Source organism: Calonectris borealis, unplaced genomic scaffold (assembly GCF_964195595.1).
Source record: "Calonectris borealis unplaced genomic scaffold, bCalBor7.hap1.2 HAP1_SCAFFOLD_302, whole genome shotgun sequence".
Taxonomy (NCBI): Eukaryota; Metazoa; Chordata; class Aves; order Procellariiformes; family Procellariidae; genus Calonectris; species Calonectris borealis.
The window spans coordinates 4,996-32,459 of record NW_027441685.1 but is presented as its reverse complement, the minus strand read 5'-3'; the positions used below and the strand labels follow the sequence as shown (position 1 = coordinate 32,459).

At 69.5% G+C, this 27,464-nt stretch overlaps 2 protein-coding genes across 2 annotated transcripts; one reads left to right on the top strand and one right to left on the bottom strand.

Annotated features, from left to right (window-relative positions):
• Positions 1 to 4: 4 nt before the first annotated feature.
• LOC142077558 (pre-mRNA-splicing factor SYF1-like) lies at positions 5 to 19,285 on the bottom strand (the record flags this gene model as incomplete). The annotated part of the gene is made up of 10 exons (XM_075139500.1): positions 19,145 to 19,285; positions 17,307 to 17,455; positions 14,748 to 14,871; positions 13,781 to 13,978; positions 10,765 to 10,899; positions 8,918 to 9,082; positions 5,730 to 5,874; positions 3,998 to 4,149; positions 2,017 to 2,136; positions 5 to 130 (listed from the first exon to the last, which is right to left on the bottom strand). Coding segments are annotated over exons 1-10 (1,434 nt in total), but the record flags the coding sequence as incomplete, so codon positions are not given.
• Positions 19,286 to 19,426: 141 nt separating this feature from the next.
• LOC142077557 (protein PET100 homolog, mitochondrial-like) lies at positions 19,427 to 25,563 on the top strand. Its single transcript, XM_075139499.1, has 4 exons — positions 19,427 to 19,513; positions 22,526 to 22,612; positions 22,681 to 22,713; positions 24,408 to 25,563. The coding sequence occupies exons 1-4, from the start codon at positions 19,427 to 19,429 to the stop codon at positions 24,465 to 24,467; spliced, it is 267 nt and encodes an 88-aa protein (XP_074995600.1). The 3' UTR covers positions 24,468 to 25,563.
• Positions 25,564 to 27,464: the final 1,901 nt, after the last annotated feature.

The following is a 27,464-nucleotide window of genomic DNA, read 5'->3' as shown; positions in this document are numbered from 1 at the left end:
GCAGGATGCGCAGGGCCTCCTCGTAGTTCTCGTGGCGCAGCTCCATCTCCCCGAACTCGCACCAGACGGCGGCCAGGTCCTCCACCTGCCGGAAGCGGACGCGGGTGGCCTTGGTCAGGATGGTGCGGGCCTGGGGACAGAGGGGACAGTCAGGGGGTGGGGGGGACACCCGGGGGGGCAAACAGGAGTTTGGGGGACAAGGGGAGCACAGGCAGGGTTTGGGGACACAGGACAATGAGGGCCTGGGGACAGAGGGGACGGTCAGGGTCTGGGGGACACTCGGGATTTGAAGGGGACACGGGGACAGACAGGATTTGGGGGACACGGGGGTGGCAGTCAGGGTTTGGGGACATGGGGGGGGACAATCAGGGTTTGGGGGACACCGGAGGGCTGCCAGGGTCTGGAGGGGACACGGGGTACAGTCAGGGTTTGGGGGGACATAGGGGACATTCAGGGCTTGGGGGGGACACAGACAACAATCAGGGTCTAGGGGACACCAGGGGACAGTCAGGGTCTGGGGGGGACATGGGGGGGACAGTCAGGGTCTGGGGGGGACATGGGGGGGACAGTCAGGGTCTGGGGGACACTGGGGGACAGTCAGGGTTCACAGGGGGACACAGGACATTCAAGAGTTTGGGGACACGGGGGACACAGCACGTTCAGGGTTTGGGGACACGGAGAACAGGCAGGGTCTGGGGGACGCTCGGGGCTTGGAGGGGACATGGGGGTACAGACAGGATTTGGGGGACACGGGGGTGGCAGTCAGGGTTTGGGGACATGGGGGGGACAGTCAGGGTTTGGGGTACACCAGAAGGCTGCCAAGGTCTGGAGGGGACACGGGGGACAGCCAGGGTTTGGGGTGACACAGGGGACATTCAGGGTTTGGGGGGACACAGGGAACAGTCAGGGTCTGGGGACATGGGGGGACAGTCAGGGTTTGGGGGGGACACAGGGGACATTCAGGGTTTGGGGGGGACAGAGAACATCCAGGGTTTGGGGGGACGTAGGGGACATTCAGGGTTTGGGGGGACACAGGGAACAGTCACGGTCTGGGGACATGGGGGGACAGTCAGGGTCTAGGGGACACCAGGGGACAGTCAGGGTTTGGGGCAGACATGGTGGGGACAGTCAGAGTCTGGGGGGGACATGGGGGGGACAGTCAGGGTTCACAGGGGGACACAGGACATTCAAGAGTTTGGGGAACATGGGGGACAGGCAGAGTTTGGGGACACGGGGGACACAGCACGTTCAGGGTTTGGGGACACGGAGAACAGTCAGGGTCTGGGGGACACTCGGGGCCTGGAGGGGACATGGGGGGACAGTCAGGGTGTAGGGGACACCAGGGGGCAGTCAGGGTCTGGGGACATGGGGGACGTTCAGGGTTTGGGGGGACACAGGGGGACAATCAAGGTCTGAGGGACACCGGGGGCAGTCAGGGTCTTGGGGGGGACATAGGGGACAGTCAGGATTTGGGGGACAGTGAGGGTTTGGGGACACAGGACAATCAGGGTTCAGGGGGACACAGGACAGTCAGGGTTTGGGGACATGGGGGGGACAATCAGGGTCTGGGGACACCGGAGGGCTGCCAGGGTCTGGGGGGGACATGGGGGACATCAGGGTTTGGGGACACGGGGGACAGGCAGGGTCTGGGGGGGGATACGGGGGACAGGCGGGGTTTGGGGACACGGGGGACAGGCAGGGTCTGGGGGGGGACACGGGGGACAGTCAGGGTTTGGGGACACGGGGGACAGGCAGGGTCTGGGGGGGGACACAGGGGACAGTCAGGGTCTGGGGACACCGGGGACAGGCAGGGTCTGGGGGGGGACACAGGACAGTCAGGGTTTGGGGACACGGGGGACAGGCAGGGTCTGGGGGGGGACACAGGACAGTCAGGGTTTGGGGACACGGGGGACAGGCGGGTCTGGGGGGGGACACGGGGGAGAGTCAGGGTGTGGGGACACGGGGACAGGGGGTCTGGGGGTGTCCCCGGGGAGGGGACGCGGGGGTGCCCCTCACGTCGTCCAGCTGCCCGTTGTCCTCGTAGAAGCGGGCGAAGGCCACCCACAGCCCGTGCGGGCGCCCCGTCGCCTTGAAGGGGTCCACGGTGCGGACGGCCTCCGTGTAGGTGTTGATGATCTGGGGACACGTTGGGGACACGCTGGGGACACCTCCGAACGTGTCCCCCCATACCCCCCCCTTTGGGTCCCTGTGTGTCCCCATAGGTGCTCCCCAGTGTCCCCGTGCCCCCCCCAGTGTCCCCCTACACCCACCCTGACGTCCCCGTGCGTCTCCCCTGGATGCACCCAGTGTCCCCACGTGTCCCCTCACCCACCTGCTGTCCCCTTGGGTCCCCCTATACGCACCCTGGCGTCCCCATGTCCCCCAGCAGCCACCCCTATGTCCCCACGGGTGTCCCCTATACAGCCACCCCAATGTCCCTCGGTCTCCCCTATACGTATGTTCACGGCCCCAGATCCCTTCTATACGCACCCCAGTGTCCCCAACGTGTCTCCTATACCCACCCCGGTGTCCCCAGGTGTCCCCCTGTGTGCAGCCCAGAGTCCCCAGCTGTCCTCCTATGCCCACCCCAATGTCCCCGTGTGTCCCTCTATACCCCCCTTAACGTCCCCACCTGTCCCCTCCACCCACCCTGCTGTCCCCAGGCGTCCCCTACACCCACTCCGATGTCCCCATACATCCCCTATACGCACCCTGATGTCCCCTATACGCACCCCGATGTCCCCTATACATACCCTGATGTCCCCTATACGCACCCTGATGTCCCCAGGTATCCCTACACCCACCCCGCTGTCCCTACGTGTCCGCTGTACGCACCCTGCTGTCCCCAGGTGTCCCCTACGCCAACCCCGCTGTGCCCAGGTGTCCCCTACACCCACCCTGCTGTCCCCTATACGCACCCCGCTGTCCCCAGGCGTCCCCTACGCCCACCCCGCTGTCCCCAGGCATCCCCTACGCCCACCCTGCTGTCCCCATGCGTCCCCTTCGCCCACCCCGCTGTCCCCAGGCGTCCCCTACGCCCACCCCAATGTCCCCAGGCGTCCCCTACGCCCACCCTGATGTCCCCAGGCGTCCCCTACGCCCAGCCCGATGTCCCCAGGTGACCCCTACACCCACCCCGCTGTCCCCTACGCCCACCCCGCTGTCCCCAGGCGTCCCTTACACCCACCCCGATGTCCCCTACACCCTCCCCGCTGTCCCCAGGTGTCCCCCACACCCACCCTGCTGTCCCCAGGCGTCCCCTACGCCCACCTCGATGTCCCCATGTATCCCCTATGCCCACCCCGATGTCCCCAGGCGTCCCTTACACGCACTCCGATGTCCCCTATGCCCACCCCAATGTCCCCAGGCGTCCCTTACACGCACTCCGATGTCCCCTATACCCACCCCGCTGTCCCCAGGTGTCCCCTACGCCCACCCCACTGTCCCCAGGTGTCCCCTACGCGCACCCCGCTGTCCCCAGGCATCCCCTACACCCGCCCCGCTGTCCCCAGGCGTCCCCTACACCCGCCCCGCTGTCCCCAGGCATCCCCTACACCCACTCCGATGTACCCTACGCCCACCCCGCTGTCCCCAGGCGTCCCCTACGCCCACCCCGATGTCCCCAGGCGTCCCCTACACCCACCCCGCTGTCCCCTACACCCACCCCGCTGTCCCCAGGCGTCCCCTACGCCCACCCCAATGTCCCCAGGCGTCCCTTACACCCACCCCTATGTCCCCTATACCCACCCCGCTGTCCCCTACACCCACCCCGATGTCCCCAGGCGTCCCTTACACCCACCCCTATGTCCCCTATACCCACCCCGCTGTCCCCTACACCCACCCCGCTGTCCCCAGGCGTCCCCTACACCCACCCCTATGTCCCCTACACCCACCCTGCTGTCCCCTACGCCCACCCCGCTGTCCCCCACCCCCCCCCCGCTGTCCCCATGCCACCCCTGTCCCCATGCCCGCCCCCCCGCCGTGTCCCCGTCCCCACCTGCTGGGGGTGGCCCTGGTAGAGCTGCACCCGCTTGTGCCACTCGTGGACGTTGTGGGGGTTCTGCCGCAGCAGGACGCTGTTCAGCAGCAGCGGGCGCCGCCCCATCAGCCGCTCGAAGCGCGCCAGGCGCAGCTCCAGCTCCACCTCCTCTGGGGATGGGGGGCGTCAGGGGCGGGGGGGGACGGGGGGGGGGCAGGGGACAGCGGGGGGTCAGGGGACGGGGGGGACGGAGGGGGGGCAGGGGACGGGGGGGGCAGCGGGGGGGGCAGGGGACAGCGGGGGGTCAGGGGACGGGGGGGCGTCAGGGGCGGGGGGGACAGCGGGGGGGGGGCAGGGGACAGGGGGGCGTCAGGGGACAGCGGGGACAGGGGAAGCAGGGGACAGCGGAGGGGGGACAGGGGACAGCGGGGGGTCAGGGGACAGCGGGGACAGGGGAAGCAGGGGACAGCGGGGGGGGCGTCAGGGGACGGGGGCCAGGGGACAGCGGGGGGGGGGCAGGGGACAGCGGGGGGGCAGGGGACAGTGGGGGCAGGGGACAGCGGGGGGGGGACAGCGGGGACGGAGCGTCAGGGGACGGGGGGGCAGGGGACAGCGGGGACGGGGCATCAGGGGACGGGGGGCAGGGGACAGGGGGGGTCAGGGGACAGCGGGGGCAGGGGACAGCAGGGGGGGGTCAGGGGACAGGAGAAGCAGGGGACAGCGGGGACGGGGCGTCAGGGGACGGGGGGGACAGGGGACAGCAGGGGGGGTCAGGGGACAGCGGGGGGGGGACGGGACAGCGGGGGGTCAGGGGACAGCGGGGGGGTCAGGGGACAGCGGGGGGCGGTGTCAGGGGACGGCGGGGACAGGGGAAACAGGGGACAGCGGGGATGGGGCATCAGGGGACAGCGGGGGGGGTCAGGGGACAGCGGGGACCAGGGGACACGCGGGGCACTGGGCGTCTCTTGGGGGGGATGGGGGATTTGGGGACAGCCGGGGTGACCAGGACCCCCCCGGGGGCTGGGCGTCCCTTGGGGTGGGGACGGGGTGTCTGGGGACATCCAGGGTGGGGACAAAGCGACAGGGGACACGCGGGGACAGGGTGACCGGCACCCACGCGGGGCAGTGGGCGTCCCTCAGGGTGGGGACAGGGGCACCCCACGGGGTGGGGCCACGTCATCAGGGGACACCCAGGGTGGGGACAGGGGATCGGGGACCCCACGGGGCGCTGGGCACCCCTGGGGCAGGGGAAGCCCACCAGGTGGGGAAACTGAGGCAGGGCACCCCAGGCACCCCCGAACTCACCCTCCTGGGGGGAAACTGAGGCAGGGCACCCCAAAACTCATTCACCCTAGGGGGGAAACTGAGGCAGGGCACCCCCAAACTCATTCACCCTAGGGGGGAAACTGAGGCAGGGCACCCCCAAACTCACTCTTTTTGGGGGGGAAACTGAGGCAGAGCACCCCCAAACTCACTCTTTTTTGGGGGAAACTGAGGCAGCCTATGCCAGGCACCCCAAGTTCACCCTCCCTGGGGGGGAGAAACTGAGGCAGGGCACCCTGGACACCCCCAAACTCACTCTTTTTTTGGGGAAACTGAGGCAGGACACCCCTAAACTCATCCTTTTTGGGGGGAAACTGAGGCAGAGCACCCCCAAACTCATCCTTTTTGGGGGAAACTGAGGCAGGGCACCCCCAAACTCCCTCTTTTTTGGAGGGAAACTGAGGCAGGCACCCCGGCCCCCCCTCACCGTCCTCCTCCCTGCCCAGCTCCGCCACCGTCTCCATCTTGGCGGCGATGACGCTCTCCTCGAACTGGGCGTAGCTGTCGAAGACCTGGGTGAAGTCCCGCACCGTCATCACCGTCTGCACCGCCTCCTCGTAGACGTCCCGGGCCTGCGGGGACAGCGCGATGGGGACAGGGACACGGACAGCGCGTTGGGGACAGGGACAGGGACAACAGGTTGGGGATAGGGACAGCGCGCTGGGGACAGGGACAGGGACAACAGGTTGGGGACAGGGACAGCGCGCTGGGGACAGGGACAGCGCGATGGGGACAGGGATGGGGACAGCGCGATGGGGACAGGGACACGGACAACAGGTTGGGGACAGGGACAGCGCGTTGGGGACAGGGACGGGGACAGCGTGATGGGGACAGGGATGGGGACAGCAGGTTGGGGACAGGGACAGCGCGATGGGGACAGGGATGGGTTCAGCAGGTTGGGGACAGGGACGGGAAGAGCAGTTTGGGGACAGGAACAGTGGGTTGGGGACAGGGATGGGGACAGGGATGGGGACAGGGATGGGGACAACAGATTGGGGACAGAGACAAGAACAGGGATGGGGACAGCAAGTTGGACACAGGGATAGCACGTGGGGGACAGGGACGGTGACAGCAGGTTGGGGACAGGGACAGCAGGTTGGGGACAGGGACGGGGACAGCAGGTTGGGGATGGGGACAGCAGGTTGGGGACAGGGACAGCAGGTTGGGGACGGGGACAGCAGGTTGGGGACAGGGATGGGGACAGCAGGTTGGGGACAGGGACAGTGGGTTGGGGACGGGGACAGCAGGTTGGGGACAGGGATGGGGACAGCAGGTTGGGTACAGGGACAGCAGGTTGGGGACAGGGATGGGGACAGCAGGTTGGGGACAGGGACGGGGACAGCAGGTTGGAGACAGGGACAGCAGGTTGGGGACAGGGACGGGGACAGCAGATTGGGGACAGGAACGGGGACAGGGATGGGGACAGCAAGTTGGGGACAAGGACAGCACGGGGGGGACAGGGACAGTGACGGCAGGTTGGGGACAGGGACGGGGACAGCAGGTTGGGGACAGGGACAGCAGGTTGGGGACAGGGACAGTGGGTTGGGGACAGGGACAGCAGGTTGGGGACAGGGACGAGGACAGCAGTTTGGGGACAGGGACAGTGGGTTGGGGACAGGGATGGGGACAGGGATGGGGACAACAGATTGGGGACAGAGGCAAGAACAGGGATGGGGACAGCAAGTTGGGGACAGGGATAGCACGTGGGAGACAGGGACGGGGACAGCAGGTTGGGGACAGGGACAGCAGGTTGGGGACAGGGATGGGGACAGGGATGGGGACAGGGACGGGGACAGGGATGGGGACAGCAAGTTGGGGACAATGACAGCACGGGGGGGACAGGGACAGTGACAGCAGGTTGGGGACAGGGATGGGGACAGCAGGTTGGGGACAGGGACAGCAGGTTGGGGACAGGGATGGGGACAGCAGGTTGGGGACAGGGACGGGGACAGGGATGGGGACACCAAGTTGGGGACAAGGACAGCACGGGGGGACAGGGACAGTGACAGCAGGTTGGGGACAGGGACGGGGACAGCACGTTGGGGACAGGGACAGCAGGTTGGGGACAGGGACAGCGCGATGGGGACAGGGATGGGGACAGCAGGTTGGGGACAGGGACAGCGTGATGGGGACAGGGATGGGGACAGCAGGTTGGGGACAGGGACAGTGGGTTGGGGACAGGAACGGGGACAGCAGGTTGGGGACAGGGACAGCAGGTTGGGGACAGGGACAGGGCAGGATGGATCTCCCATGGGTGGATGGGTCTGGGGTGGCATGGGGGGGACATGGGACCGGGGTGGTGGTGGCCCTGGGGTGACACAGGGACAGGGGACTGGGGTGGTGGTGGCCCTGGGGTGACAGCTCTGGGTGGCGCAGGGGACAGAGGACCGGGATGGTGGTGGCCGTGTGGTGGTCTGGGGACAGAACACAGCGGTGGTGGCTCTGGGGTGACATGGGGGACAGGGCACTGGGGCGGTGGCCCTGAGGTGACACAGGGACAGGGCACTGGGGTGGTGGTGGCCCTGGGGTGGGGTGGGGGACAGACACCCAGGGTGGCGGTGGCCCTGGGTGGCATGGGGACAGGGGACCATGTTCGTGGTGGCCCCAGGGTGGTGCGGGGACCCAGGGACGGGCGCTGTGGTGGCCCTGGGGAGGTTTGGGGACCGGGGACGGGCGCTGTGGTGGCCCCGGGGAGGTTTGGGGACTGGGGACGGGCCCTGTGGTGGCCCTGGGGAGGTTTGGGGACCGGGGACGGGTGCTGCGGTGGCCCTGGGGAGGTTTGGGGACCGGGGACGGGTGCTGCGGTGGCCCCGGGGAGGTTTGGGGACCGGGGACGGGCCCCGTGGTGGCCCCGGGGAGGTTTGGGGACCGGGGACGGGCCCTGTGGTGGCCCTGGGGAGGTTTGGGGACCGGGGACGGGCCCCGTGGTGGCCCCAGGGAGGTTTGGGGACCGGGGACGGGCGCTGTGGTGGCCCCGGGGAGGTTTGGGGACCGGGGACGGGCCCCGTGGTGGCCCCAGGGAGGTTTGGGGACCGGGGACGGGCGCTGTGGTGGCCCTGGGGAGGTTTGGGGACCGGGGACGGGCCCCGTGGTGGCCCCGGGGACATTTGGGGACCGGGGACAGGCGCTGTGGTGGCCCTGGGGAGGTTTGGGGACCGGGCACGGGCGCTGCGGTGGCTCCGGGGAGGTTTGGGGACCGGGGACGGGCCCCGTGGTGGCCCTGGGGAGGTTTGGGGACCGGGGATGGGCGCTGTGGTGGCCCCGGGGAGGTCTGGGACCAGGAACGGGTGCTGTGGTGGCCCTGGGGAGGTTTGGGGACCGGGAACGGGCGCTGCGGTGGCCCTGGGGAGGTTTGGGGACCGGGGACGGGCGCTGTGGTGACCCCGGGGAGATTTGGGGACCGGGGACGGGCGCTGCGGTGGCCCCGGGGAGGTTTGGGGACCGGGGCCGGGCCCCGTGGTGGCCCTGGGGAGGTTTGGGGACCGGGGACGGGCCCCGTGCTGGCCCTGGGGAGGTTTGGGGACCGGGGCCGGGCGCTGCGGTGGCCCTGGGGGACAGGAACCCAGGAGCACGGTGGCCGCGGGTGGCCGCGGGTGGCCGCGGGGGCCAGGTCACCTTCTCGAAGTGGCCGCTGCGGATGTAGCAGTCGGCCAGGGCGCCCCAGAGCCGGCCCAGCTGGTCGGTGAAGCGCGTCAGCCCCCCCCGGATGATGGCGCCCGCGTCCAGCGAGCGCACGCGCTCGGGGTGCTGGGAGAGCAGCTCGCACAGCTCCTGCCACAGCTGGGGGGACAGGGGGGGGTCAGCACCCCGAGGGGACCCCCGCAGCCCCCCAGCACCCAGGGGAGCCCCCAGAACCCCCAGGGACCCCCGGCACGCGCTCGGGGTGCTGGGAGAGCAGCTCGCACAGCTCCTGCCACAGCTGGGGGGACAGGGGGGGGTCAGCACCCCGAGGGGACCCCCGCAGCCCCCCAGCACCCAGGGGAGCCCCCAGAACCCCCCTGCACCCAGGGGAGCCCCCAGAACCCCCAGGGACCCCCGGCACGCGCTCGGGGTGCTGGGAGAGCAGCTCGCACAGCTCCTGCCACAGCTGGGGGGACAGGGGGGGGTCAGCACCCCGAGGGGACCCCCGCAGCCCCCCAGCACCCAGGGGAGCCCCCAGCACCCCCAGGGACCCCCGGCACGCGCTCGGGGTGCTGGGAGAGCAGCTCGCACAGCTCCTGCCACAGCTGGGGGGACAGGGGGGGGTCAGCACCCCGAGGGGACCCCCGCAGCCCCCCAGCACCCAGGGGAACCCCCAGAACCCCCCTGCACCCAGGCGAGCCCCCAGCACCCGTGGGAGCCCCCATCCCCTTGTCACCCCTTCAACACCTCCTGGTGCCCCCCAGAGCCCCTTTCCCCCTCCCTCAGCTCCCTGGCACCCCCTGGATCCCCCCCCACCCTCCTGGGTCCTCTCCCACCCCCCTGGGTCCCCCTCCAGCCCCCCTTGATCCCCCCCCAGCACCCGCGGGTGACCCCCCAGCACCCACGGGTGCCCCCCCAGCCCCTTGGCACCCCTCTGGCACCTCCGGGTGCCCCCCACATCCCCTCTCCCCCCTCCCCGAGCTCCCTGGCACCCCCTGGGTCCCCCCCCACCCCCCTGGGTCCCCCCTGCAGCACCCATGGGTGCCCCCCCCCAGCACCCATGGGTGACCCCCCTCAGCCCCTTGGCACCCCTCTGGCACCTCCGGGTGCCCCCCACATCCCCTCTCCCCCCTCCCCGAGCTCCCTGGCACCCCCTGGGTCCCCCCCCACCCCCCTGGGTCCCCCCTGCAGCACCCATGGGTGCCCCCCCCCAGCACCCATGGGTGACCCCCCCCAGCCCCTTGGCACCCCTCTGGCACCTCCGGGTGCCCCCCACATCCCCTCTCCCCCCTCCCCGAGCTCCCTGGCACCCCCTGGGTCCCCCCCCACCCCTCTGGGTCCCCCCTGCAGCACCCATGGGTGCACCCCCCAGCCCCTTGGCACCCCTCTGGCACCTCTGGATGCCCCCCACATCCCCTCTCCCCCCTCCCCGAGCTCCCTGGCACCCCCTGGGTCCCCCCCCACCCCTCTGGGTCCCCCCTGCAGCACCCATGGGTGCCCCCCCCCAGCCCCTTGGCACCCCTCTGGCACCTCCGGGTGCCCCCCACATCCCCTCTCCCCCCTCCCCGAGCTCCCTGGCACCCCCTGGGTCCCCCCCCACCCCTCTGGGTCCCCCCTGCAGCACCCATGGGTGCCCCCCCCCAGCCCCTTGGCACCCCTCTGGCACCTCCGGGTGCCCCCCACATCCCCTCTCCCCCCTCCCCGAGCTCCCTGGCACCCCCTGGGTCCCCCTCCGCCCCCCTGGGTCCCCCCCCCCCCAGCCTCCCTGGGTCCCCCCCCCCCGCCCCCCTGGGTCCCACCCCCCGCCCCAGCACCCATGGGTGCCCCCCGAGGGTGCCCACCTGGTAATTAGACTTGCCCTCCTTGGAGACGAAGCGCTCGTCGTTAACGAGCCGCGCCAGGCGCACGGCGGCCTCGTCCAGGCGCCCGACGGAGCGCAGGTACCCCACGTACTCCTCCGCGCTCTCGGGGCTCAGCTGCGCGGGGGGGGGGGACACTCAGGGCCTGTCCCCAACGTCCCCAAGGTCCCTGCGGGCCCCTCTGTCCCCTCCACCCCCTGCCCTGTGTCCCCTCCGACCCCTGTGTTGTCCCCGAGCCTGGGCAGTGTCACCTGTGTCACCTGCGCTGCCCCGTCCTTGATAGAAAAAGCTGCTGCCAGCTCTGTCCCTGCCCCGTGTCACCTCTGTCCTTGCTCCGTGTCACTTCTGTCCTTGCTCCGTGTCACCTCTGTCCCTGCCCCGTGTCACCTCTGTTCTTGCTCCGTGTCACCTCTGTCTCTGCTCTGTGTCACCTCTGTCCCTGCCCCGTGTCACTTCTGTCCTTGCTCCGTGTCACCTCTGTCCTTGCTCCGTGTCACCTCTGTCCCTGCCCCGTGTCACTTCTGTCCTTGCTCCGTGTCACCTCTGTCCTTGCTCCGTGTCACCTCTGTCCCTGCCCCGTGTCACCTCTGTTCTTGCTCCGTGTCACCTCTGTCCTTGCTCCGTGTCACCTCTGTCCCTGCCCCGTGTCACATCTGTCCTTGCTCCGTGTCACCTCTGTCCCTGCCCCGCGTCACCTCTGTCCTTGCTCCGTGTCACCTCTGTCCTTGCTCCGTGTCACCTCTGTCCCTGCCCCTTGTCACCTCTGTTCTTGCTCCGTGTCACCTCTGTCCTTGCTCCGTGTCACCTCTGTCCCTGCCCCGTGTCACCTTTGTCCCTGTCCTATGTCCTCTCTGTCCTTGCTCCGTGTCACCTCTATTCTCGCTCCGTATCATCTCTGTCCCTGCCCCGTGTCACCTCTGTCCCTGCTCCGTGTCACCTCTGTCCCTGCCCTGTGTCACCTCTGTCCCTGTCCTATGTGCCCTCTGTCCTACTCCGTGTCACCTCTGTCCCTGCCCTGTGCCACCTCTGTTCTTGCTCCGTGTCACCTCTGTCCTTACTTTGTGCCACCTCTGTCCCTGTCTTGTGTCACCTCTGTCCTTGCCCCGTGTCACCTGTCCTTGCTCTGTGTCACCTCTGTCCCTGCCCTGTGTCACCTCTGTCCTTGCTCCGTGTCACCTCTGTCCTTGCTCTTGTCACCTCTGTCTCTGCTCTGTGCGTCCCTGCCACCTGTCCCTGCCCTGTGCCGCCTCTGTCCCTGCCCTGTGTCACCTGTCCCTGCCCTGTGCCACCTCTGTCCCTCTCCCTGTACCCCTGCCACTGCTGTCCTCGCGCCGTGTCATCTCTGTCCCCACTCTGTGTCCCTGCCACCCCCGTCCCTGCTCTGTCACCCCTGCTGCCACCCCCTGTCCGTCCTCAACGCCACCTTTGTCCCTGCTCTGTGTCACCTCTGGTTCTCTCCCTGTACCCCTGTCACCGCTGTCACCTCTGTCCCTGCTCCGTGTCCCCTACGACACTTTTGTCCCCCCCCGTGTCCCCCATCCTCCTCCCACGTGCCCGTGTCCCCCGTCCCTGCCCTGTCCCCCCCAATCTCTCCTGCTCTCCCCCGTGTCCCTTGGGCCACCTCTGTCCCCACGTCCCCTGTCCCCTCTGTCCCCCTCCCACCACCCAAACCACCCCGTCCCCTTCGTCCCCCCTGTCCCCCCCCAGCACCGCGTGCCACCACCCTGGGGTGACACCGCTGGCCTGTGCCACCATCCCGGAGTGACACCACCGGGCATGCCACCGCCCCAGGGTGACACCGCCACGTGTTGCGCTACCCTGGGTGACACCGTGGGGTGCACGGCCACCCTGGGGTGACATCGTTGGGTGCTTCCACCGCCCTGGGCTGCCACCGCAGGCTGTGCCACCGCCCCAAGTGCCACCACAGGCTGTGCCAGCACCCCAAGTGCCACCACAGGCTGTGCCACCGCCCTAGGGTGCCACCACAGGGCTGTGCCACCGCCCCAGGGTGCCACCACAGGCTGTGCCACCACCCTGAGTGCCACCACAGGCTGTGCCACCGCCCCAGGTGCCACCACAGGGCTGTGCCACCGCCCTAGGGTGCCACCACAGGCTGTGCCACCGCCCCAGGGTGCCACCACAGGCTGTGCCACCACCCTGAGTGCCACCACAGGCTGTGCCACCGCCCCAGGTGCCACCACAGGGCTGTGCCACCGCCCTAGGGTGCCACCACAGGCTGTGCCAGCACCCCAAGTGCCACCACAGGGCTGTGCCACCGCCCCAGGGTGCCACCACAGGCTGTGCCACCGCCCCAGGTGCCACCACAGGGGTGTGCCACCACCTCAGGGTGCCACCACAGGCGTGTGCCACCACCTCAGGGTGCCACCACAGGCTGTGCCACCACCCCAGGGAGACACCGTGAGCAGTGCCACCACCCCGAGATGACACCACCGCTTGTGCCAACACACTGAGGTGACTTCAGTGGGTGTTCCACCGCCCCCGGGGTGACACCACCGGCTGTGCCACCACCCTGGGATGTGCCACCACAGGCTGTGCCACTGCCCCAGGTGCCACCACAGGGCTGTGCCACCGCCCCAGGGTGCCACCACAGGGCTGTGCCACCGCCCCAGGGAGACACCGTGAGCAGTGCCACCACCCCGAGGTGACACCACCGCTTGTGCCAACACACTGGGGTGACTTCAGTGGGTGTTCCACCGCCCCCGGGGTGACACCACCGGCTGTGCCACCACCCTGGGATGTGCCACCACAGGCTGTGCCACCGCCCCAGGTGCCACCACAGGGCTGTGCCACCGCCCCAGGGTGCCACCGTGAGGAGTGCCACCACCCCAAGGTGACACCACCGGCTGTGCCACCGCCCTGGGGTGACACCACAGGCTATGCCACCGCCCCGGGGTGCCACTGCCGGGCGTGCCAGTGCCCTGGGGTGCCACCGCCGGGCGTGCCAGCGCGGCGGGTGCCAGCGGGTGCCAGCGGGTACCTTCAGGTAGCGGCGGTAGACGCGGACGGCGGTCTCGGGCAGGGGGTAGCGCCGCACGAACTGGAGGTAGAGGGGCCAGATGCGGTGGTGCTGGGTGATGGGCAGCGCCCGCAGCGCCCGGTCGAAGGTGCGGCGCGTCCGCGTGATGCGGCCCTGCTCCACTAGGAACTGGCAGTAGTCCAGCCAGATGCGGGGCATCTGCGGGGCACGGGAGGGAGCGCTTGGGGGGCTGGCGGGGGGCAGTTGTGGGGCTGGGGGGGGCTTGCGGGGGGCAGTTGTGGGGCTGGGGGGCTTGCGGGGGCAGTTGTGGGGCTGGGGGGATTGTGGGGGCAGTTGTGGGGCTGGGGGGATTGCGGGGGGCGGTTGTGGGGCTGGGGGGGGTTGCGGGGGCAGTTGTGGGGCTGGGGGGGCTTGCGGGGGCAGTTGTGGGGCTGAGGGGATTGCGGGGGGCAGTTGTGGGGCTGGGGGGGCTTGTGGGGGGCAGTTGTGAGGCTGGGGGGGGATTGTGGGGGGCAGTTGTGAGGCTGGGGGGGCTTGTGGGGGCAGTTGTGGGGCTGGGGGGGCTTGTGGGGGCAGTTGTGGGGCTGGGGGGGCTTGTGGGGGGCAGTTGTGGGGCTGAGGGGATTGCGGGGGGCAGTTGTGGGGCTGGGGGGCTTGCGGGGGCAGTTGTGGGGCTGGGGGGCTTGCGGGGGCAATTGTGGGGCTGGGAGGGAATTGCGGGGGGCAGTTGTGGGGCTGGGGGGCGCTGACAGGGGCAGCTGTGGGGCCCCACGTCCCCCCAATGTCCCCGTCCCCCCAGCTCCTCCCCACACCCCCCCCAATCCCCTTCCCCACTTCCGTCTCCCTCCCCGTGCCCCCACCAGCTGCCCCCGCCCCCCGTGTCCCTGTGCCCCCCATCCTCTGTGTCCCCCCGTCCCCCTGCCCCCCCCGCGTCCCCCCGTCCCCCCCCGTCCCCCCGCGTCCCCACCTTGTGCATGAAGACGAGGGCGCGCTCGTGGCAGGCGTTGGCCTCCTCGATGGCGGGGTCGGTGGGGCAGCGCCCCTTCACCTGCTGCCGCCGCTGCCGCAGGTACTGGTACCACAGCTTGTAGCTGGGGGGACGCGCCTGTCACCGCTGCCACCTGCCGCCACCGCCCCGACACCCCCATCGCCCCCCTGACACCGCCCTGACACCCCCATCACCCCCCTGCCACCGCCCCGACACCCCCTGACACCACCCTGACACCCCCATCACCCCCCTGCCACCGCCCCGACACCCCCATCACCCCCCTGCCACCGCCCCGACACCCCCTGACACCACCCTGACACCCCCATCACCCCCCTGCCACCGCCCCGACACCCCCATCGCCCCCCTGCCACCGCCCCGACACCCCCTGCCACCGCCCCGACACCCCCATCGCCCCCCTGCCACCGCCCCGACACCCCCTGTCACTGCCCCGACACCCCCATCACCCCCCTGCCACCGCCCCGACACCCCCTGACACCACCCTGACACCCCCATCACCCCCCTGCCACCGCCCCGACACCCCCATCGCCCCCCTGCCACCGCCCCGACACCCCCTGCCACCGCCCCGACACCCCCATCGCCCCCCTGCCACCGCCCCGACACCCCCTGCCACCGCCTCGACACCCCCATCACCCCCCTGCCACCGCCCCGACACCCCCATCACCCCCCTGCCACCACCCCGACACCCCCTGTCACTGCCCCGACACCCCCATCAACCCCCTGCCACCGCCCCGACACCTCCTGCCACCGTGCCCTGTCACCCCCCTGCCACCCCGTCACCCCCCGACACCGCCTGTCACTGCCCTGCCACCCCCTGTCACCGCCTCCTGTCACTCTCCTGTCACCCCCCTGCCACCCCGTCACCCCCTGCCACCCCTGTCACCGCCCCGACACCCCCATCACCCCGTCACTGCTCTCTGTCACCCTCCTGTCACTCCCCTGCCACCCTGTCACCCCCTGCCACCACTCTGTCACTGCCCTGACACCCCCATCACTCTCTGTCACCACCCTGACACCCCCTGCCACCCCCCCGACACCCCCTGTCACCCCCCTGCCACTGCCCTGCCACTGCCATCGCTTTCCGTCACTGCCCCGACACCCCGTCACCCCTGTCATGACCCCAACACCCCGTCACCGCCCTGCCACCCCCCTGACACCCCCTGTCACCCCCCTGACGCCCCTCTGCCACTGCAAGGGCACCCGGGACGTTCCTGTCACCTCCCACGCCCCGTGAGGGGACATGAGACGTCCCTTGTCCCCCGCTTGCCCCGTGAGGAGACCTGGCACCTCCTTGTGACCCCCCCTCCCCCCCGGTAAGGGCACACGGGACGTCCCTGTCACCCACGGGGTGACCCTGTATGTCCCTGTCACCCCCTGTCTCTCATGAGGGCACCAAGGATGTCCCCGCCCCCCCCATCCTGCCAAGGGGACCCTGAGGTCCCCGTCCTCCATGAGGACACCAGGATGTCCCCACCCCCCGCGGTGTCCCCGTCCCCCCCCACCCCGAGGTGTCCCCATCCCCCCTCGCCCCCAAAGTTGCCCCCATGTCCCTGCTCCCCCTGAGGTCCCTGTGTCCCCCCATGTCCCCATCCCCCCCATCCCATGTCCCTGTCCCCCCCCGCCCCCCGAGGTGTCCCCGAGGTCCCCGTCCCATGAGGACACCCAGGCTGTCCCTGTGTGTCCCCCCGCCCCCCGAGGTGTCCCCGAGGTCCCCGTCCCATGAGGACACCCAGGCTGTCCCTGTGTCCCCCCTCGCCCCCCGAGGTGTCCCCGAGGTCCCCGTCCCATGAGGACACCCAGGCTGTCCCTGTGTCCCCCCCCGCCCCCCGAGGTGTCCCCGAGGTCCCCGTCCCACGAGGACACCCAGGCTGTCCCTGTGTCCCCCCCTCGTCCCCTGAGTCCCCGTCCCCTCCCAGCCCCTGAGGTCCCTGTGTCCTCCCGTGTCCCCTGAGGTGCCCCCGTGTCCCCAGCCCCCTGAAGCCCCCCCCAAAGTCCCTGTCCCCCTGTGTCCCCTGATGTCCCCATCCCCCCCCACCCCGAGGTGTCCCCATCCCCCCCTGCCCCCCAAGGTGCCCCCATGTCCCTGCTCCCCCTGAGGTCCCCCTGTCCCCCCCCGCCCCCGAGGTGTCCCCGAGGTCCCCGTCCCATGAGGACACCCAGGCTGTCCCTGTGTCCCCCCCCGCCCCCCGAGGTGTCCCCGAGGTCCCCGTCCCACGAGGACACCCAGGCTGTCCCTGTGTCCCCCCCCGCCCCCCGAGGTGTCCCCGAGGTCCCCGTCCCATGAGGGAACACGCTGTGTCCCCGTGTCCCCCCCCGCCCCCCGAGGTCCCCGTCCCATGAAAACACCCAGGATGTCCCTGTGTCCCCCCCTCGTCCCTGAGGTGCCCCTGTGTCCCTGTCCCCTCCCAGCCCCTGAGGTCCCCGTGTCCTCCCGTGTCCCCCGAGGGCCGCGTGTCCCCATCCCCCTGAAGCCCCCCCCGAGGTCCCTGTCCCCCCCGTGTCCCCCCCCCGTGTCCCCACCTGCCGGGCAGCTCGCGCAGGGCGCGCTCGAAGAGGAGGTTGAGGCGGGGGCGGGGGCCCCCCCGGCGCGCCTGGGCGTAGCGCAGCCAGCACCGCACCGAGAAGGGGTTGCGCAGGAGCTCCTCCTCGTGCTGCACCTCCTCCTCCTCCTGCGGGGGGGGGGACAGCGGGGACAGTGAGGGGGACAGCGGGGACGGGGGGGGGACAGCGGGGACAGTGAGGGGGACAGCGGGGACGGGGGGGGGACAGGGATGGGGCAGGGGGGTGGGGATGGGGGGAGGGGGATAGGGGGAGGGGACAGCGGGGACAGTGAGGGGGACAGCAGGGACAGGGATGGGGTGAGGGGGACAGCGGGGACGGGGTGAGGGGGACAGCGGGGACAGGGATGGGGTGAGGGGGAGAGCGGGGACGGGGTGAGGGGGACAGCGGGGACAGGGACGGGGTGAGGGGGACAGCGGGGACGGGGTGAGGGGGACAGCGGGGACGGGGTGAGGGGGACAGCGGGGACGGGGTGAGGGGGGGATGGGGAACAGTGAAGGGGACAGCGGGGACAGGGGAGCAGGGACGGGGTGAGGGGGACAGCGGGGACAGGGATGGGGTGAGGGGGACAGCGGGGACAGGGATGGGGTGGGGGGGACAGCGGGGACGGGGACGGGGTGGGGGGGGATGGGGAACAGTGAAGGGGACAGCGGGGACGGGGGAGCAGGGGGGGACAGGGAGGGGGAGGGGGACGGGGATGGGGGGAGGGGGACAGCGGGGACAGTGAGGAGGAGAGCGGGGACGGGGGGGACGGGGGGGGGACAGGGAGGAGGAGGGGGACGGGGATGGGGGGAGGGGGACAGCAGGGACGGGGGGGCAGGGGGGGACAGGGATGGGGAGGGGGATGGGGGGAGGGGGATGGGGGGAGGGAGACAGTGGGGACAGTGAGGGGGACAGCGGGGACCGGGGGGACAGGGATGGGGTGGGGGGGACGGGGAACAGTGAAGGGGACAGCGGGGACGGGGGAGCAGGGATGGGGTGAGGGGGACAGCGGGGACAGGGACGGGGTGAGGGGGACAGCAGGGACAATGAGGGGGACAGCGGGGACAGGGACGGGGTGAGGGGGACAGCAGGGACAATGAGGGGGACAGCGGGGACAGGGATGGGGTGAGGGGGACAGCGGGGACAGGGATGGGGTGAGGGGGACAGCGGGGACAGGGATGGGGACAGCGGGGACAGGGACGGGGTGAGGGGGACAGCGGGGACAGGGATGGGGACAGCGGGGACAGGGATGGGGACAGCGGGGACAGGGATGGGGACAGCGGGGACAGGGATGGGGTGAGGGGGACAGCGGGGACAGGGACGGGGTGAGGGGGATAGCGGGGACAGTGAGGGGGACAGCGGGGACGGGGTGAGAGGGGACGGGAGGGGACAGGGGGACAGTGAGGGGGACAGCGGGGACGGGGTGAGAGGGGACGGGAGGGGACAGGGACACAGTGAGGGGGCACAGGGTGAGGAGGGATGGGGCCAGCACGGACGGGGGATGGGGACAGTGGGGACGGGGGGGACAGGGACACAGGGGAGCGGGGACAAGGAGCGAGGGGGGTGACAGGGACACAGGGAGCAGAAACGAGGGGGGAAGGGGACAAGGGACAGTGGGGACAGGGAGCCAGAGCGAGGGGTGACAGGGCCGGGGGTGGCGGCGACAGGGCCGGGGGTGGCGGTGACAGGGCCGGGGGTGGCGGTGACAGGGCCGGGGGACAAGGAAAGGGGGGAGGGGACAGGGGAGGGGGACAGGGGAGGGGCCCCAGGCCCCGCCCCCGCGCCCCGGGGGGGTCCCGCCGCCCCCCCGCACTCACGAAGCGCAGCTCGGGCCGCTCCAGCTCCAGCACCGGCCCCGGCCCCGGCCCCGGCCCCGGCCCCGGCCCCGGCCCCGGCCCCGGCTCCTCCCGCTCCGGCATCTCCGTTGCGTCCGCCATCTTCTCCCGCTCCGCTATCACTTCCGGCGGGCCGCGATCGATGACGCCACTTCCGCTCAGCCCCCCCGCCTGTCTCCCGCGCGTTCATTGGCCGCCGCTCCCGCCCTTCAGGGTCTCGCCCCGCCCTCCTCTAAGCCAACAAGCGCCGGCGGCGCTGGGCCAATGGGCGGCCGCCGTGTTGCGGGGTGGGGAAGGCGGAAGTGCGGGGGCCCTGGAGGCGCCATGGGGGTGAAGCTGGAGATCCTGCGGGTGCGCGGGGGGGGGGGAATTACCCCGGGGGGGGGGCGGCGGCAATGGGGGGGGTCAGCCCCGGGGGGGGGGGTTAGGGTTTAATGGGGGGCAATAAAGCGGGGGGGGGGGCAGTTGGGGCGTATTTGGGGGGGCAGTAAGGGGGGGGGCAACTGAGGGGGGTATTAGCCCCGGGGGGGGGGCAATAAGAGGGGGGCACAGGGAGGGTGTCACCCCGGGGGGGGGCAGTTAGGGGGTGTTTGGGGGGGCAATAAGGCGGGGGGGGCAGTTGGGGGGGCAATAAAGCTGGGGGGGCAGGTGGGGGGGTGTCAGACGGGGGGGAGTTAGGGGGTATTTGGGGGGGCAATAAGGCGGGAGGGGCAGTTGGGGGGGGCAATAAAGCTGGGGGAGCAGGTGGGGGGGTGTCAGACGGGGGGGGAGTTAGGGAATATTTGGGGGGGCAGTTGGGGGGTATTTGGGGGGGCAATAAGGCGGGGGGGGCAGTTGGGGGGGCAATAAAGCTGGGAGGGCAGGTGGGGGGTGTCAGACCTGGGGGGGCAGTTAGGGGGTGTTTGCGGGGGCAATAAGGCGGGAGGGGCAGTTGGGGGGGCAATAAAGCTGGGGGGGCAGGTGGGGGGTGTCAGACGGGGGGGGAGTTAGGGAGTATTTGGGGGGGCAATAAAACTGGGGGGGGCAGTTGGGGGGTATTTGGGGGGGCAATAAGGCGGGAGGGGCAGTTGGGGGGGCAATAAAGCTGGGGGGGCAGGTGGGGGGGTGTCAGACCTGGGGGGGCAGTTAGGGGGTGTTTGGGGGGGCAATAAGGTGGGAGGGGCAGTTGGGGGGGGCAATAAAGCTGGGAGGGCAGGTGGGGGGGTGTCAGACGGGGGGCAGTTAGGGGGTATTTGGGGGGGCAATAAAACTGGGGGGGCAGTTAGGGGGTATTTGGGGGGGCAATGGGCCGGGGGGGGCAGCAGCTGAGGGGGGAATTAACTCTGGGTTGGGGGTTAAGGGGGGGGCAATAAAGGGGGGGGCAGTTGGGGGGGCAATAAGGGGGGGGCAGTTATGCGGGAATTAACCCCGGGGGGGGGCAGTTGGGAGTTAATGGGGGGCAATAAGGGGGAGCAGTTGGGGGGTATCAGCCCGGGGGGGGGCAATAAGGGGGGGGCAGAGGGAGGGTGTCACCCGGGGGGGGGCAGTTACGGAGGTATTTAGGGGGGCAGTAAGGCGGGGGGGGCAGTTGGGGGGGGCAGTAAAGCTGGGGTGGGGCACTTGGGGGATATTTGGGGGGGCTGTTGGGGGGGCAATAAGGGGGGGGCAGCAAGGGCCCGTCCTGCCCCCGGGGTGACAGCAGGGGACGTCCTGCCCTGGGGCGGGTGGCACCGGGGACACCCCGGGGGGGCGGGGGACAGCGGGGAGGCCCCAGCGTAGGTGGCAGCGGTGGGGATGGGGGGGACACACGGGGGGACAAGTGACATTGGGGACAGCACGACACAGGGGATGGGGACGGTGGGTGGCACTGGGGACGCCCTGGTGCAGGTGATGGGGACAGTAGGTGACAGTGGTGGGGATGGTGGGTGACACCAGGGGACACCTTGGCAGAAGGAATGGGGACAGTGGGTGACACTTGGGGAAGCCCTGGCACAGGTGACATTGATGGGGACTGTAGGTGACACTGGGACACAGGTGATGGGGACAGCGGGTGACCCTGGGACACAGGTGACATCAGTGGGGACAGCGGGTGTCATTGGGGACCCCCTGGCGCAGGTGATGGGGACAACGGGTGACACTGTGGCACAGGTGATGGGGACAGTAGGTGACATTGTGACACAGGTGACCGCGCTGGGGACAGCGGGTGACACGAGGGGTCACCGTGGCACAAGGAATGGGGACAGCGGGTGACCCTGGGGCACAGGTGATGGGGACAGCGGGTGACCCTGGGACACAGGTGACATCAGTGGGGACAGCGGGTGTCATTGGGGACCCCCTGGCGCAGGTGATGGGGACAGCGGGTGACACTGGGGCACAGGTGACGGGGACAGTAGGTGACATTGTGACACAGGTGACAGCGCTGGGGACAGCGGGTGACACTGGTGGACACCCTGGCACAAGGAATGGGGACAGTGGGTGACACTGGGACACAGGTGATGGGGACATTTGGTGACGTTGGGGCACAGGTGACATCGGTGGGGACAGCGGGTGACAGTGGGGACCCCCTGGCGCAGGTGGTGGGGACAGCGGGTGACACTGGGGCACAGGTGATGGGGACAGTGGGTGACACTGGGGCACAGGTGACAGCACTGGGGACAGCGGGTGACACCGGGGGACACCCTAGCACAAGGAATGGGGACAGCGGGTGACCCTGGGGCACAGGTGATGGGGACAGCGGGTGACGTTGGGGCACAGGTGACATCGGTGGGGACAGCGGGTGACACTGGGGCACAGGTGATGGGGACAGCGGGTGACATTGTGACACAGATGACATCGCTGGGGACAGCGGGTGACAGCGGGGACCCCCTGGCGCAGGTGGTGGGGACAGCGGGTGACACTGGGGCACAGGTGATGGGGACAGCGGGTGACAGCGGGGGACACCCTGGCACAAGGAATGGGGACAGTGGGTGACACTGGGGCACAGGTGACAGCACTGGGGACAGCAGGTGACACTGGGGGACACCCTGGCACAAGGAATGGGGACAGCGGGTGACACTGGGGCACAGGTGATGGGGACAGCGGGTGACACTGGGGCACAGGTGACATTGCTGGGGACAGCGGGTGACACTGTGGCACAGATGACATCATTGGGGACAGCGGGTGACACTGTGGCACAGGTGATGGGGACAGCGGGTGACACTGTGGCACAGGTGATTGGGACAGCGGGTGACACTGGGGCACAGGTGACATCGCTGGGGACAGCGGGTGACAGCGGGGACCCCCTGGCGCAGGGGGCGGGGGCAGCGGGTGAGCCTGGGGCACGGGTGGCAGCGCTGGGGACAGCGGGGGACGGGGGGGTGGCACTGTCGCTGTCCCTGTCCCCAGATGCTGCTGTACTTGTCCTTCCCCGTCGGCGTCTTCTGGGTCTCCAACCAGGGGGCGCTCTTCCAGCGTCACGTGGTGCAGCGCAAGGTGGGGGCGGGGCCGGGGGGGGGGAGGGGGGGCCGCCCCTCCCCCACTGACCCCGCTCTCTTTCCCAGAGGGAGATTTTTCCTCCGGACGACCCCGACCGGGTAAGAGACCCCCGGTGTCCCCAGTGTCACCCCCGGTGTCCCCAAGGTCCCCCCCAGTGTCCCCAACATCACCCCCCATGTCCCCAGTGTCCCCCCCAGTGTCCCCACATCACCCCCCATGTCCCCAGTGTCCCCCCAGTGTCCCCAACATCACCCCCCATGTCCCCCATGTCCCCCCCAGTGTCCCCACATCACCCCCCATGTCCCCAGTGTCCCCCCCAGTGTCCCCAACATCACCCCCCATGTCCCCAATGTCCCCCCCAGTGTCCCCACATCACCCCCCATGTCCCCAGTGTCCCCCCCAGTGTCCCCAACATCACCCCCTGTGTCCCCAGTGTCCCCCCCAGTGTCCCCAACATCACCCCCCCATGTCCCCAGTGTCCCCCCCGGTGTTCCCAACATCACCCCCCATGTCCCCAGTGTCCCCCACAGTGTCCCCAACATCACCCCCGGTGTCCCCAACATCCCCAACATCCCCCCCAGTGTCCCCACATCACCCCCCATGTCCCCAGTGTCCCCCCCAGTGTCCCCACATCACCCCCCCTGTCCCCAGTGTCCCCCCCAGTGTCCCCAACATCACCCCCGGTGTCCCCAACATCCCCAACATCCCCCCCAGTGTCCCCACATCACCCCCCATGTCCCCAGTGTCCCCCCCAGTGTCCCCAGCATCACCCCCCATGTCCCCAACATCCCCAATGTCCCCCCCAGTGTCCCCACATCACCCCCCATGTCCCCAGTGTCCCCCCCAGTGTCCCCAACATCACCTCCCCCATGTCCCCAGTGTCCCCCCAGTGTCCCCAACATCACCCCCCATGTCCCCAGTGTCCCCCCCAGTGTCCCCACATCACCCCCCATGTCCCCAGTGTCCCCCCCAGCGTCCCCAACATCTTCAGCATCACCCACAGTGTCCCCAACATCTCCAATGTCCCCCCCAGTGTCCCCAACGTCACTCTTTATGTCCCCAACATTTCCAATGTCCCCCCCAGTGTCCCCAACATCACCCCCCATGTCCCCAGTGTCACCCCCAGTGATCCCAACATCTCCAATTTCCCCCCGCCCAGCGTCACCACTGGTGTCCCCAACATCTCTAACGTACCCCCCAGTATTCCCAGTATCCCTCCCGCTGTCCCCAACATCTCCAACACCACCCCCGGTGTCCCCAATGTCACCCCCAGTGACCCCAACATCTCCAATGTCCCCCCCGGTATCCCCAGCATCACCCCCAGTGACCCCACCATCTTCACTGTCCCCCGCGGTGTCCCCAACGTCACCCCTGGTGCCCCCAATGTCCCCAACATCTCCAAAGTCACCCCCCAGTGTCCCCAATGTCCCCCCAACATCCTCCCTGATGTCCCTCCCTGGTGTCCCCAACATTCCCAGCATCCCCCCCCCATCCCCGATGTCCTCCCAGTGTCGCCAGTGTCCCCAACATCCCCAGTGTCCCCCCCGCAGTGTCCCCAACATCTCCGCCTCTCCCCAATGTCCCCCCATCCCTGATGTCACCAATGTCCCCAGTGTCCCCAAGGTGTCCTCCCCACTGCCACCGCAGCCCCACATCGGGTGGGGGGTGACATGGGACACGCCCACACCTGGGGACACCCGTGACACCCCTGTCCCCCCCCCCATGGGGCGTGGTCCCTCCCCGGGGCCACCCGCATGTCCCCGCTGTCCCCTCACCCCCGTGTCCCCCCCAGCGGCGGGCGATGGCGGAGCTGAAGCGGCGGCTGCGGGAGGGGAAGGGGACCCGGGACTGAGGGGACACGGGGACACCCGGCCACCGCCACCCCCGCGGTGACACAGGGGACCCGCGGCAGCGTCGTGACACCAGCGCCGTGGCCGTCTCGGTGACAGAGGGGACGCGTGACCGCTCGATGTCGCTTCGTCGTGACGCCGTGGGCACGTTGGTGACAGAGGGGACACGTGGCATCGTCCTGTCACCGTGGCTTTGTCCTCGTGCCATCGCTGTGGCCATGTTGGTGACAGGGGACACGTGGCCACGTCTTGTCACCATGGCCGTGTCCTGATGCCATCGCCGTGGCCACCTTGGTGACACAAGGGACACGTGGCTTCATCTTCGTGCCATCGCTGTGACCATGTTGGTGACAAAAGGGACACATGGCTTTGTCCTCGTGCCATGGCCGTGGGCACGTTGGTGACAGAGGGGACACGTGGCCACATCTTGTCACCATGGCTGTGTCCTGATGCCATCGCCGTGGCCGCGTTGGTGACAGAGGGGACACGTGGTCACATCCTGTCACTGTGGATTCGTCCTGATGCCATCGCCGTGGGCACCTTGGTGACACAAAGGACAACATGGTTTCATGTTCGTGCCATCACTGTGAGCACGTTGGTGACAAAAAGGACACATGGCTTTGTCCTCGTGCCATCACCGTGGCGACGTTGGTGACAGAGGGGACGTGGCTTCATCCTTGTGTCATCGTTATGGTCACATTGGTGACAGAGAGGACACGTGGCCACGTCACCATGGCCGTGTCCTGATGCCATCGCCGTGGGCACCTTGGTGACAGGGGACATATGACCGTGTGCTGTCACCATGGCCACCTCGTGATGCCACCGCCGTGACCGTGTTGGTGACAGAGGGGACATATGGCCGCATCTTGTCACCATGCCCGTGACAGAAGGGACACATGGCCGCGTCCTTGATGCCACCGCTGCGGCCGCACGGGTGACAGCGGGGGCACGTGGCCACCCCCGTGTCCCTGCCCTGGCAGCGTCACCGTCACGGCTGGTGACACGGGGACACGTGGCTGTACCCGCCACCGTCCTGCTGCCATCGCCGTGACCTCGGCGTCGGGGACAAGTGACACCCCCGGGGGTCCCCACCCCCCCCAATAAACAGCGCTGGCACCGGCACCGCCTGCAGGGCGTCACGGTGACAGGGGCGTCACCGGGGGGTGGGTGACCCCCAGGGTGTCACGGGGGGCGGGCTTGGGGTCCCCTAGTGCCACCTGCGGGTCCCGTGTCCCCTGGGTGTGCCCTGTCCCTTAGTGCCACCCCCCCAGGTGCTGTGTCCCTTAGCGTCACCTGTCTGCCATGGGTGGGCCTTGTGTCCCCTAGTGCCACCCCCACAGGTGGCCTGTGTCCCCTGGTGTCACCCATCTGCTGTGGGTGTCCCCTGTCCCCTAGTGCCACCCCCCCAGGTGTCCCCTGTGTCCCCTGGTGTCACTCATCTGCTGTGGGTGTCCCCTGTCCCTAGTGCACCCCCCCCAGGTGTCCCCTGTCCCCTAGTGCCACCCCCCCAGGTGTCCCCTGTGTCCCCTGGTGTCACTCATCTGCTGTGGGTGTCCCCTGTCCCTAGTGCACCCCCCCCAGGTGTCCCCTGTCCCCTAGTGCCACCCCCCCCAGGTGTCCCCTGTGTCCCCTGGTGTCACTCATCTGCTGTGGGTGTCCCCTGCCCCTAGTGCACCCCCCCCAGGTGTCCCCTGTCCCCTAGTGCCACCCCCATGGGTGCCCTGTGTCACCCATCTGCCGTGGGTGTCCGCTGTCCCCTGGTGCCAACCGTACGGGTGGCCTGTGTCCCCTGGTGTCACCCATCTGCCGTGGGTGTCCCCTAGTGTCATCCATCTGCCATGGGTGTCCCCTGTCCCCAGGTGCCAACCCCCCGGGTGCCCTGTGTCCCCTAGTGTCACCCATCTGCCGTGGGTGTCCCCTGTGTCCCCTGGTGTCACCCATGGGCCGTGAGTGTCCCCTGTGTCCCCCTGGTGTCACCCATCTGCCGTGGGTGTCCCCTGTGTCCCCTAGTGTCATCTATCTGCCATGGGTGTCTCCTGTCCCCAGGTGCCACCCCCCGGGTACCCTGTGTCCCCTGGTGTCACCCATCTGCCGTGGGTGTCCCCTAGTGCCACCCCCTGTGTCCCCTGGTGTCACCCATCTGCCGTGGGTGTCCTGTAGTGCCACCCCCCTGTGTCCCCTGGTGTCACCCATCTGCCGTGGGTGTCCCCTAGTGCCACCCCCTGTGTCCCCTGGTGTCACCCATCTGCCGTGGGTGTCCCTTGTCCCCTAGTGCCACCCCCTGTGTCCCCTGGTGTCACCCATCTGCTGTGGGCGTCCCCTAGTGCCACCCCCCTGTGTCCCCTGGTGTCACCCATCTGCCGTGGGTGTCCCCTAGTGCCACCCCCTGTGTCCCCTGGTGTCACCCATCTGCCGTGGGTGTCCCTTGTCCCCTAGTGCCACCCCCTGTGTCCCCTGGTGTCACCCATCTGCTGTGGGCGTCCCCTAGTGCCACCCCCCTGTGTCCCCTGGTGTCACCCATCTGCCGTGGGCGTCCCCTAGTGCCACCCCCCTGTGTCCCCTGGTGTCACCCATCTGCCGTGGGTGTCCCTTGTCCCCTAGTGCCACCCCCTGTGTCCCCTGGTGTCACCCATCTGCCGTGGGTGTCCTGTAGTGCCATCCCCCTGTGTCCCCTGGTGTCACCCATCTGCCGTGGGTGTCCCCTAGTGCCACCCCCTGTGTCCCCTGGTGTCACCCATCTGCCGTGGGTGTCCCTTGTCCCCTAGTGCCACCCCCTGTGTCCCCTGGTGTCACCCATCTGCCGTGAGTGTCCCCTAGTGCCACCCCCTGTGTCCCCTGGTGTCACCCATCTGCCGTGGGTGTCCTGAGTGCCACCCCCCTGTGTCCCCTGGTGTCACCCATCTGCCGTGGGTGTCCCCTAGTGCCACCCCCTGTGTCCCCTGGTGTCACCCATCTGCCATGAGTGTCCCCTAGTGCCACCCCCCTGTGTCCCCTGGTGT

What these genes read in the sequence shown, in the direction of transcription:
- LOC142077557 (XM_075139499.1), top strand. Translation starts at nt 19,427, where the DNA reads ATGGGCGGCCGCCGTGTTGCGGGGTGGGGAAGGCGGAAGTGCGGGGGC. An exon ending in GTCACGTGGTGCAGCGCAAG is followed by an intron (nt 22,613 to 22,680) that starts GTGGGGGCGGGG and finishes TCTCTTTCCCAG; the next exon opens with AGGGAGATTTTTCCTCCGGA. An exon ending in CTCCGGACGACCCCGACCGG is followed by an intron (nt 22,714 to 24,407) that starts GTAAGAGACCCC and finishes TGTCCCCCCCAG; the next exon opens with CGGCGGGCGATGGCGGAGCT.